This window comes from Anoplopoma fimbria, chromosome 18 (genome assembly GCF_027596085.1).
Source record: "Anoplopoma fimbria isolate UVic2021 breed Golden Eagle Sablefish chromosome 18, Afim_UVic_2022, whole genome shotgun sequence".
Taxonomy (NCBI): domain Eukaryota; kingdom Metazoa; phylum Chordata; class Actinopteri; order Perciformes; family Anoplopomatidae; genus Anoplopoma; species Anoplopoma fimbria.
Genome location: NC_072466.1, coordinates 13,746,522 through 13,759,372, shown reverse-complemented (window position 1 = coordinate 13,759,372; position 12,851 = coordinate 13,746,522). Strand labels below are relative to the sequence as shown.

At 37.8% G+C, this 12,851-nt stretch overlaps 1 protein-coding gene across 1 annotated transcript in view; it reads left to right on the top strand.

Annotated features, from left to right (window-relative positions):
• Positions 1-12,535, top strand: part of ptprk (protein tyrosine phosphatase receptor type K) — a 107,638-nt gene extending 95,103 nt beyond the window's left edge. The window contains 14 exon segments of the mRNA XM_054619123.1: positions 271-358; positions 614-690; positions 2,819-2,855; positions 2,971-3,068; positions 3,379-3,495; positions 3,769-3,923; positions 4,071-4,206; positions 4,897-5,046; positions 5,745-5,918; positions 7,468-7,599; positions 8,436-8,561; positions 8,657-8,820; positions 9,300-9,435; positions 9,587-12,535. Coding sequence (XP_054475098.1) covers positions 271-358; positions 614-690; positions 2,819-2,855; positions 2,971-3,068; positions 3,379-3,495; positions 3,769-3,923; positions 4,071-4,206; positions 4,897-5,046; positions 5,745-5,918; positions 7,468-7,599; positions 8,436-8,561; positions 8,657-8,820; positions 9,300-9,435; positions 9,587-9,640 — 1,644 coding nt within the window. The 3' untranslated portion in view covers positions 9,641-12,535.
• The last annotated feature ends 316 nt before the right edge of the window (positions 12,536-12,851 follow it).

Genomic DNA, 12,851 nt, shown 5'->3' with positions numbered 1-12,851 from the left:
TTGAGTTGACTGTTATTACTCTTTATTATTTATTTAGTATTAGTATTTTCATCCTTATCGACTAAACAGTCAAAGTGCCACATACCATGCTTTATTTCCTCTTTTTATGTATCTCATAAGCAGTTTGTGTTTAATAAGCATTCGTGTAACCATGGAATAGTCACTGAAGTACTTCTTTCTGCTAAGAGTCATCTAGTAGGAATGATATATTTTAGGATCCATGACGTGTAATTTTCTTTTGTATTGTTTTGTCTGTTGTTGGTGATACAGAGCTTCTTCGAGGGCCAGTCGGCCTCATGGGACGTGGCCAAGAAGGAGCAGAACCGCACCAAGAACCGCTATGGGAACATTATAGCATGTAAGCAAGCTTTACTTATGTATGTTCACAGCAGAAGTTGCAATGTGCTTTATGGGAGGAGGAAAAAGGGGAAAGGGGGAGGGTAAGAGACAAAAAATAGTTACAAAACATGTGCCTTTTGACATTAAAAAGCGATATGTTCTGAAAAAAATAGCATCTTACTTTATTCTTTCATCCCTATCTCACTGTATTTATCTTTGTAGTTATATCTTTCTAATGCTCTCTCTAACCCTGTTCTCTTGTGTTTTTCCTAAGATGACCATTCAAGGGTTATTCTGCAGCCCATAGAAGACGACCCCTCCTCAGACTACATCAACGCCAACTACATCGATGTAAGTGGAAACGCATCGAATGCTACTATTGGCTCCCAACGAAACCAACGAAACCACACTCCCTCGCTCGTATGTCAGGCCTCTATACCTTTATTGCGTCAACTAGTCATCCATTGTACCATTTTACGCATCCAGCCATCCCCAAAACGCATCATGCATACAGAACATGTGTCTTTCCCAGATGTCCGTTCTTACTCCTGTCTCTCCATGCATGTACATTCAGAATTTATCATAGTATCCTAATGCAAACTATTTAATTTACAATTTAGTCTATATGAGTAACAATAGATAAAACAGTAGATTTAGGTCATTATTTGGATTTAGTTGGACTCATTTTTACAGTGGGACAACCATTTAACATTAGTAGCTATAGAAAGGGAATTGTTTAGAGAGTTGACATAAAGTGTGACTCTAGGAAGCCTTTGGCCAGGCTAAGAAATAGTCAAGTACATAAAACCCTTTAATAACCAAAACTTCTCATTTGACACTTAAGTTTTTATGCACATTTAACAAATGAGATACATATTGCAACATATTTAGTTACCTTTGGTCAGAGCAAGCAAAGCTGCTTCCACCTGTTTTAAGTCTTTACGCAAAGATAAAATAAAATAATCTAATCTAAAGTAACCAGCTGCTGATGCAAGCTTCAGATTTATTGCAATGACATGACAGTGGAATACATTTTCTCATCTTACTTACCTACACAAGTAGGTGATAAGAGTATTTCCTAGTACTTCCACCTTAATGTAGTGTCTGTTTTTTGAATAAGATAATCTGAAAAGACTGGAGTTTTTACTAGTCCATCCATCCATTCATCCTTTTTTATCATTTTTATATATAGTTTTTTCGTCCATTCACCTGACTACATAACTCCATCCAAATACATATCCACCCATTTATCCACGTCTCCACTCTGCTGTCACCTTTACAACAATCATCTGCATGTTAGTCTTTCACATTAGTACTTTTCGAAAATGCTAATTCTGCTTATAGCATGCTCTTCTATAATATCATTACTTTCCATTAAAACTGTCACATGCACGCTCCCACCTACATTAAACTAAAATTAGTATGAAAAGAGTGGACACTCCCTGGTGTATGCAGCTTATTTATGTAAGTACTGCTATGGTTATAGCCGTCATATAACTTGGATTTTCCTCAAAAATGTAATTGTAAACAACCAGCTTTCTTTGAGCTGCTTTTTGCTGTAAGGATGTCAAATGGCACCAGGAAGTGTCCTTTCTATTCAGGCTAATTCACCATTTTTTATCTTTTTTTTCTGCATGTGCTGTTAAAACTTCCATTATATCAGTGCAACTTTTCAGTGCAACTTTTCTTTTTCTGATTGACACTCACTGACATTGTTGTGCTTTCTTTCTTTTTCTTTCTTTCTTTCTTTCTTTCTTCCACTTGTTCTTTCTGCCTGTGGCTTGGGCTATAGATTTGGCTGTACAGGGATGTAAGTATCACTGTGGATTCTTTCATTCATGGCCCTTAACCTTTACAATATACATCCATTCTTGCGCTCATCATTACGTGCATCGGGTCACGTCGTCCGCACATTTTGAGTTGCCGGGGCCTCTGCAGCATGAAAGATTTCACAACCTCTTGCCGTCCAAGCAGTCTTGCTTACATCCCACTATGTGCTGAAATTTGCTTATGCGTAGTTCCTTTTTGTGTTATTGCCATCAGGAAATCCCAATCAGTGGTTGTCAAAGCTTTTTGCACCTGACAGATTGTCTGTAGATTTTGGCAGGGCCTCACTTTTAGCTTAATTTTGCAGCTTTTGATTTGATAATTCAGAAATGACAGGTAGGAGTACTGAGAGTAAAAGTTCTTCCACATACCTGAAGAATTAAATACATAGTGTAACTCATCATGTAGCCCAAAGATGACAACTACATTCATTATAACATCAAAATAATTCAGTTAACTTTACTATAAACTATAATATTTATATCGCCACAGGTGAGAACAAGCTTCCAGATTAGTTTGAATAGTTATTATGTTGCCTCTGGACTTCTTGAACCACGATAATAGATTTTTTATTTTTTTTTACAGATAACATAGTGCTTAATATATATTTTTGGGGATATTGAGTTGTTGTGTTATGTTGTTTTGTTTTCAGGGCTACCAGAGACCGAGTCACTACATTGCTACTCAGGGTAAGATACTGCGACAGTTCTTCATAACTTCTGTTATACAGGATTTAAGACAGTAAGACAGCTTTCTTCACAACCATACAAATTACTGACCATGTGTCTCTGTATCTGTGTGAAGGTCCTGTTCATGAGACAGTTTATGACTTCTGGAGGATGGTTTGGCAGGAACAGTCAGCCTGCATCGTCATGGTAACCAATCTGGTGGAGGTTGGAAGGGTAAGTTCCTCTTTTCCTCTCTTCTTGTGCAGTTGAACTGTGCAAGTCATTTTTCCTGGTATTTTGATAGTGTTAATGTAATTTGAATTGTTGATGATTGAAAAAAAAACTATATGACTGGTGCAAAGAAATTAGCATCCGTCTCTGCTGCTTTTTTGGTAAATCTGCAAAGTTTAAGGCATTATATTATATTAAATCTTTTTTTGTATTACGTAATATGCTATATCTGCAACTTGATCCAGACCTTTGAACACGTTGTATTATAATCACTATACTGTTTTTAATTAAATCTGAAATGCTATTTTAACAGGTTAAGTGCTACAAATATTGGCCAGATGATGCAGAGGTGTACGGAGACTTCAAGGTGACGTTTGTGGAAGTTGAACCTCTTGCTGAATATGTGGTCCGCACATTTACACTGGAGAGGGTGAGTCAAATATGTTAGGTTTAAGTTTGCATAATGTCTCTGTGTTGTTTTGTATTCATTTGAGTCAAGAATAGTTAATATTATGTTAAATATTGAAATGCTTGTGCCTAAAATATGTGGAACTTGACTAGTTGAGGATGTGTTTATCTCTTCTGTTCAAGGAGTTCAACATTAATTAACTGGTTAATAGGTTTGAGTCATATTCAGTGACTGAATATATAATGACAGGCTCAATTAAATGTAATCTAAAAATCTCTTTTGTCTTTAACTCAGCGTGGTTTCAACGAGGTGCGGGAAGTCAAGCAGTTCCACTTCACAGGCTGGCCTGATCACGGAGTTCCATATCACGCCACGGGACTACTTTCCTTCATCCGCAGAGTTAAAATCTCCAATCCACCCTCTGCTGGTCCAATTGTGGTCCACTGCAGGTATAGAAATACATAAAGACCATTATATACTTCAAAACACATACCCTTATATCTTAAATATACATACCATAGTCATAAATAAATCTGCTTTTCTCTCGCAATTATCGCCTTGAAGGATGATTTCTCTGTCTGTGTTTCTCTCCGCAGTGCTGGAGCAGGGCGGACAGGCTGTTTCATAGTAATTGACATCATGTTGGACATGGCGGAGAGAGAAGGTGTGGTCGACATCTACAACTGTGTGAAGGCTCTTCGCTCTAGGAGGATCAACATGGTACAGACTGAGGTGACTGCATTACCCATCCTCCATCTGCATCTACATCTTAGAAAATAGATAGAAAAGACCTAGCCATCAACATGGTGCAGTCTGAAGTGACGACATTTATCTGCCACCCATTCATCTCATTACATAAACACAGAAAACATACGATTTTATGTAATATATATTTATCTGTACACATATTATTGTGACCTGGACAAAGGTTAAATTAAGCTTTTTATTTATTAAAAGCTACTTTTTCAAGAATTTGACGCTGCAAACATTCTTTCATGAAATCATTATGATAATAAACAGAATATTAGTATATCTGTAGCAGTGTAACAACAGTTAATGTTATCTATCATAACAAAGAAACTCACAGCCATCTACTAAAGCAGCATTCAATTCACTCTCTGTCTGCTCATTGAATTGAAGCAGTCATTCGCTTGAAATATCCCAAAATACAATTTCCTGTGTGGAGTGAGTGAAGTAAACCAAAACTCGACAGTCATCATCTCATCTCATTCATAGCTCCATGTCCCATCAGTCTTCACCCACTCAAAGTGTCAGCATGCTCACTTTCATTTGTCATCACAGCTGCTTGTGTTATCCATGTGACACGCTGTGTGTGTATTATTGTTTGACAATGTTTTTATCTAGGAGTGAAAGGTGTGTTTGTATATAATAACATCTATGTCTTGAATTATATGTCTCCAGGAGCAGTATATATTCATCCATGATGCCATTCTAGAGGCTTGTCTATGTGGGGAAACAGCCATACCAGTCTGCGAGTTCAAAGCTGCTTTTTATGAGCTGATCCGCATCGACTCCCAGACAAACTCGTCACATCTGAAGGACGAGTTCCAGGTAAACCTAAATATAATCTGTGTTTTCAACCCTAAAAGTAAAACTCCTTTCACACAATGTTTTTAGAAGATGTGTTTTTACAGCAAAAAAACAATATCAAAATGTCATTAGAAGTACCTCAGGGCATTATAATCCACTCATCAATTGTTATTTTTCAGACAATAGCAATAGTGTTTTTGAGCCTCTGAATGATCATGCAGCATTTTAGCAGTATATTTTGCCACATTTTTAATCTGAATCCTTTTTCAGATTCTCAACCCTAGAATGTTACTCAAAACAACTGTATGAATGCATTTTTTACATTTACAATAAAGCTGTGCTGCTAAACGTAAAGGTTAACTTTGGTATTTTTCAACCTCTAAAATACCTATTTTCCCAAGTTTTTGGGGTCCAACTGACTAATTAGGACAATTCGTCCAGTATGGAGGGAGTACGCTGCAGCTTGCGAGTTTAATTGCGCAGCGACAATGTAATGTTGTGTGAGTAAGTCTCTATTAAACCATAGAAACCAGGTGCCATATTGTAAGCATGCATCCAAAAGAAAGCTGTGAAAATGTCAGAGCGTCCAAAAAACACAAATATATCTAATATAGTGAGTCGAAGCACCACGTGGACAAAGCTTGTTCCAAAACGAGAGTGAATCTAAAAACTCTGCTTATGAACTAACTTCCACATTGTATATCTCTCTCTTTGTCCAGACGTTAAACTCGGTGACTCCTCAGCCTCAGCCTGAAGACTGCAGCATCGCATTGTTGCCTAGGAACCAAGATAAGAATCGCTTCATGGATGGCCTTCCTCCTGATAGATGCCTCCCATTCCTTATAACAATAGACGGAGAAAGCAGCAACTACATCAATGCTGCTCTGATGGATGTAAGTGTATAACACACTCACATGCACATACAGAAAGGTTGTGTTATTTTCAACACATCAAGCAACAGCGGTTTGGGACATTTCCTTCGCAGTATGTGCTTTCTTTTTTTGATGAAAACATTTGGAAATAGCCTTTTAGACAGATGTGTTGCTTTGAACACAATTTAAATTATGCAATGAGAAATGGTATTTTAAAAAACTGTTTATAATGTGTGTTGTCCCAAACTGCAATCAAACAATTGTTGAAAATGATGCACACTTTTTAAGAACTTATACACAAATGATGATGAAAAGAAACATGCAGTACATTGCAGATATTTATGCGCATATGCTTATACAGACAACACACACAGACTCCCCTCCCTGTTTGTGTGATGCTGTGTTTGTGGTTTTAGCAGCAGAAGGCTAGAGACAAATCCAGGTTCTGAAAAGACCACTAGCTTCTCTGGCCACCATCTGATCTTTAACAGCCTCGTTGTTGCAGGACATTGTTTTCATTGGCAACAGTTGACAACATGTTGCCCATGTACCATGACTTGTAAAAACAAAGTCATTAAGTAGGTTGAAATTTAAGGTAAGACGGCAATATCTGGTTATTGTCTGACTTACAATTAAATGTTGATTAGCAGGTCTGTTTTTATAGAAATTATACAATAGATGGAAGATGGAAAGGTAGTAAGGGGTGGGCTTTAGATAACAGTATGATAATGGTTGAAGCACAAAGTGTAATATATGCATGTTGTGAAAAGAAACCTGGCTTCTCTCCAACAAAGCTGTTGGAGGACAAAAATACTGTAAGTGCTGTAAAACTTTCGCATTTTTTAAGTTTATATTTAAAGTTAAGTCACTTACCTTTGGCCTCTCTCTAACCAAGCTCTCAGAGGAGTTCCAGGTAATGGGATTTCACTTCAAATCTCCAATACTGGATTTGTTTCATGGCTTCAGTGTCATTCTGCCACCAGGTTCATATTTAGCAAAGCCATTTACACCCTTAATCCTAAACCTGACCCCCGACCCTTCAAGTCACCAAAGTCATTCTCTCCCATGTCTCACATTTGGCTGCACATTTTCATTCAGGAGGAGTTTGGCTCAGTTCACTTTTAGTTCAGTCAGTTTGTTATGTCAACAGAAGCTTTAGTCTTTTGGTTAATTGTATTTTGTGTCTGACAACTTGGAGACATTTTTAACTGAACATAAAGTAAACTGACCCGAGTAGATGTAGATAAAGATGTATAGTACGCACAATATATTTGTTTATGCGATGCATGCTCCTCACCTTCACATTTGATAGGCCCACTGCATGATCATGTGACCAAACATCACCCCATGTTGCTTGCTGTCCCACAAACTGTTCCACTCTTTGTGTGTTTTGATGTGTGTGTGAACAGTATGAATGAGAGAATGAGAGAATTTTTTTTTTTTTAAAACAAGAATATATAAAAGTGAAGGATGTGTATGAAAAGCATAACTTATTGCTTCATACTGTAAAAATGACACCCCTATTTGTATAAAGGACCTGACTTTATTTTTTGTTGTCTCTTTCCTGCAGAGCTACAGACAGCCTGCTGCATTCATCGTTACCCAGCATCCTTTGCCTAACACTGTCAAAGACTTTTGGCGCCTGGTTTACGACTATGGATGTACCAGTTTGGTGATGCTGAATGAGATTGACCTGGCTCAGGTAATTCACTTTTGTGTTGGCTTAGTATCAAAACTAAATCATTTCATAATGTGAAATATTGGTTGCTCTTTTTCTTTCTGTGAGGATGATATCTTATTTTGAAGATATGACACTAAACTTTTGATAATTTTATTATACTGTAAACATACCTCTACTATATATAATCGGATACACAGGCACAATTAACTAAATAACCACCTACATTATATTATAAGCAGTGAAGGGAGGGAAAAAAACAATATGTGATATATCCAACCGTCAGAACCAAGAATAATCAACAAGAGAAGGGTCTCATAGTAGCGTTCCACAGAGCAAACAGATACTAATATAGGTATCGTCTTTTATTATGGCAAAATGTATAATTTATTTTACGTTTGAATGTTCCACACTTTGCCATTTCTAAGGCTGTGAAGTAAAAACTCTTGCAGACCGCACTGGAATGATTTCTGTGGTCAGCTGTATCAAATAGAAATCAAATTAAACTCCAGTCTGACCAGAGAGGGACCTTTATAATACTTAAGAAGATAATCTTGTCTTGCAGTTATTGCAAATTTGTATTAAAATGCTAATATTGGCTTTAAATGTCCATCCTCAAAATGGACTTCCCACAGAAGTCAGCATACATTAATAGAATTTTACTGTCTATAAGGGTAGAAAACGGAACTTCAAATAGCCTCAAATAGGCATAAACCAAAAAACTTATAAGAAAATAATAGTTTGCTTAAAATATAGAATTTTGCACTGCTATTGCTTTCTGTTTCTCTCTGTCTTTGATAAACTACATTGTTGTTTTTTGCATTTTACTTAATCTAAATGCTGTAACTGTTTCTATTCAGGGTTGCCCTCAGTACTGGCCAGAGGAGGGCATGTTGCGTTACGGTCCGGTCCAGGTGGAATGTATGTCCTGCTCAATGGACTGCGATGTAATCAGTAGACTCTTCAGAGTGTGCAACCTCACCAGGGTTAGTAGATTTATACTGTCTTTATGTGCTAACTCATCAGTCTCCTGTATAACAAAAAACATTCCTATAAATGTGTGTGTTGTTTGATCTTTCAGCCACAGGAAGGATACCTGATGGTTCGTCAGTTTCAGTACCTGGGGTGGGCGGGACACAGGGAGGTCCCCGCCTCCAAACGCTCCTTCCTCAAACTGATCTTGCAGGTCGACCAGTGGCAGCGTGAGGGAGAGGAGGGAGAGGGACGAACCATCGTGCACTGCCTGTAAGTTCACACTAAACATACAGAGTCTCATATACTTCATTTTATTTAGTAAGAGTTTGTTTGTGAAAAACAATCGGTTGTGCTGTAAGGAACTACAGAGAATTCTGTTGACTTTGTACCACTAAGAAAGTGTAAAATATCTGTTATTTAGTTAAAATGAAAATAAAAATAGTCAACAAGGACTAAAAAGGACTTATATCCGCTTGAGGAATGGTAGTTGATAGCAGTTTTCTTGGCACTACACTGTGTTTAGTATAGAAGGTGTTCATGACTCGTGACATTCACTAAGAGAGACACTTCTCTTTCAACAGAAGATCTTTTTGTCTGATGATGCACAAGCTTTTACTGACGAGCAAGATGCTTTGTTATCTGTGTGCCCAAACAGTGCCATGAAAACTGTGAGAGGTGGCAAAACTGCAAATGAAATATTATGTTGTTCATTTTGTAACATATCTCTGTATTATTTTCTGTGTTTACAGAAATGGAGGTGGGCGCAGTGGAGTTTTCTGTGCCAGCAGCATTGTGTGTGAGATGGCCAAGAGACAGAGTGTGGTCGATGTGTTCCACGCCGTGAAGACCCTGAGGAACAGCAAACCCAACATGGTGGATACCCCGGTGAGTTAGAGAGACAGAGAGAGTAACAGAGGGAGATTAGAACCTCAATTTATTAATATACAACATATCCGTCTTTGTCTGAGATTGAACCAAAATAGTAAATATTGACCCAGATATTAAAGCCAGTTTGTCTGTCTTTGTTCGTCTACAGGAACAGTACAGGTTCTGCTACGACCTGTCACTGGAGTTCATCGAGTCCTCCTAAACAAAGGAGACGAGGAGGAGGAGGAAGTGAAGAAGGGAAGAAGATCTTTTCACTTCCCATGTGTTTGATCCTTGGAGTTCGCTTTGTCCCGACTCCCCTCTGTGGTGGCCGTTCTGTAGCACCCATTTTGCGTCCCTACAAATGGCACAAGCGTAATCGGCTCCTTGTACAGTGTTGTAAAGTATCCAAACAAAGGGAAACGCTCAGACTTTTAACAGAGGGAGCTGCTGGGAGTGCAACAGAGAGGGAGGTGTCTACTCCTTTTACTCCTTTATGCTTATTGTACAGCTTTCTGAGTGCCAGCGGGCCCCTGTAAGTTTTGGGCCCCATTTAAATGTTTAACCTATCACCACAGCCCCCCCCCAATGGATTTGATGCCTCATGCTGTTTCAGCTGCAGTACCCAATGTGCACTGTAGATGTCTCCCTCCCCCCTCGCCAACTGCAACCACAGCTTTTGAATAACTGCAAGTTTTCAGTGGCCCCTCATTCCTGCTCTCATGGTCATCATTTCTGAGTAACTCAGCAGTTTTGGGCATCTCATCATGGTGAAGTTTGAATATTTGCAGCAAGTACTTTTGTATAAGAAAAAGAAACTTAATGTTACAGCCTGGCCAAACTCTGTGAATGCTTCTGTTTCTACTTCATACATCAGCAGCATCTTCATGTTATTTTCCTGAGTCTGAAAAGCATGTATTTAAGTTCATAATAGCCACTTTGAACCCATTTGTTACATACAGTAGATTGTCAGACAACTTAATACATAGACATAGAAAATACCCTAAATGTCAATGTAAGAATTAGATGAAGTAGTTTCTAAGAAATAAGACTGGCAATGGAACTAAAACAGGAAGTTTACACAAGGAATATTATGCTTTTCATTAAATTTTTTACGATATCATGAAGTGGCAACTTGAAAAAGGATTAGTGTAGGATTTTCACTAAAATATATACGATCAACAAAAGTGTATCATTGTTTATGTTTTCTGCATTCACTGCAGAGTTGATTTGTCGCATCATGTATTGATCTACTGGATGGAAGTTTTGATGTCTTCTTTGTACCCTAAATTGTAAAAATTGGAACACTTAAGATTTTCTTCAACCATGTGATATGAGCATAATCATGTTTGTTTCAGGGCTGGGCCCAATGCACTTTCAATTCAGCCAACTCACAAATGGGATGTTTTATTTCAAACTCTAGAAAGAACAGATTTTGGGTACGAAGGAATCGGCTTATTGACTCTTAGAAAAGACTGAGAATAAGTGCCATTCCATTTTTGGTTTGAATGGAATTGGAAGTGAACTGACCCCAGGCCTGGTTTGTTTTGTGCACTGGTGGCCAACACTTTTTATTATTATTTTGTAGCTGATGTTTATTCATAAGCCAAAGACTTTGTGTAAATATGTCTATATGGATAAAGCACATTGTTTGTATTTATTGTTTGTTTACTTGCATTGCTTGTAAGAACAATCATTTTCTTCATTCCATGTTTACTCTACCACCAGCGTTTCTTAAACTGTGAGTCGGGATGCAAAATGGGCTGCTAGTCTGTTTCCTCTGGACCATTGAGAGTATTAATAGGATTTAATGAGCCCATAAAGGGTCCAGAGGTAAAAGGCTACACTGGTTCAATTTGGGTCCATGAAGAAAAGTTTAAGAACCCCTGATCAAAGCTGTATATTAAAGCATTAGAAGTAGTTTTTCAGTATCTAGGTGGAATTCAGTAGTATTGTCTTGTTTTCACTTAATGAAACTCTCTGTGATGTTACCGTGGTTTATTTGTGTAAAAGCCCATTGCTCTGTTTGTGGTCAGCAGAACATCAGAGTATTAAGGATAATAGCTCCTATCCCTCTTAATGTCTTAGTCGGGATAAGCTGTTTATCCTCATCATCATATCCTGCTCACCATTATCTCTGAATACACACGGACTCAGTGATGCAAACAGGCTTAGTGAGTGAAACATGCAGGAATGTGAAACAAAAACATTTATCGTGCCTAATCATTTGAATTTCCTTGTTGATACAAGCATTTTAACAGTATCTTAGATCGTAAACCAGGGCTTTGTTGAATGCGTTCTCATGGACGATCAATGTTTAAATACCGTTTGGACCATGACTTGATGTGTTTTATTAATCAGGATGCTTCATGAATTATTGTGAGGCTTTGCAGTCTCTACCGAATATCAGATGTGTTTCTGTTGTGCTCAAGCGGATTCAGAAAAAAAACCACACACTTTATTGTAAATAAAATGTCAGAGGTTCCACTTGGTTGGAACAAGAGTAGCCCGGGTCTACTGTTAAGGATGTTATTGTAAATAGGCTATCATGATAACTCTAAAAGGCTCTATTGTTGGATAAACAGTAGAGATCCAGATGGATACAATGTCAGAACATTAGTTCTGTTGTAGATAAAAAGTCAGAGATTGTACTCATATAGGACACAACTTCAAATTTTGACAGATATTGTTTCAAAAAAGCATAATAGTGTCCACTGAATACAAAACTTTATTCTTTTGGTGGAACATTCATTTTCAGTTTATTTCTGAAGATTTGTGTCCGATCCAAAGGTGGGAGAGAAAATTCACTACGGTAATACAGTTTACCAGTTAGACAAAACGGACAGCCATCTCTAGCATGCAGAGAGAGAAAAGAAAGGAAAATGAATGCAGTATATCAACCTTAACTACACACTTAAGGGAAAAATTAAGGAGCTTATCCTGTTAAGATGCCCATAATTTCTATTCAATAAATCTGAAGTAATGGCCCTGAAGAGTAGTGAATGAAGCAGGTGTCTGGATGAACGGCCAGTCTTGAGTATAGAATTGATATTCATGGTTCATAATTATTCTTGTCTGTAATGTTTGGCTTCTTTGCTGTAATAAAGACCACTTCTTTAATTACAACTTGTGTGCAGTGCTCTTTTATTTGCTTACAAGGTAACTAAATTGAAAAGGACAGAGGTGCTGGCAGTTTTGATCCCTTCAACCAAGCCGATGATATTCAGTGCTCCTACACTCCTTTAGTCCACCCACAAAGGTGTTTTCACTTATTCTGATTAGCCCTCTACTGTGGATGTGTGCAAACTGGACTCGAGGTCAAAGCAGCCAGAGAACTTGAGGACACCTGTGTGAAATTTAACAGAAGGTAAGATGAAGTCAGTATTTGTCCTAACGAATATGTAAATCTGTGTAGTAGTGACAAACCTCTCTGG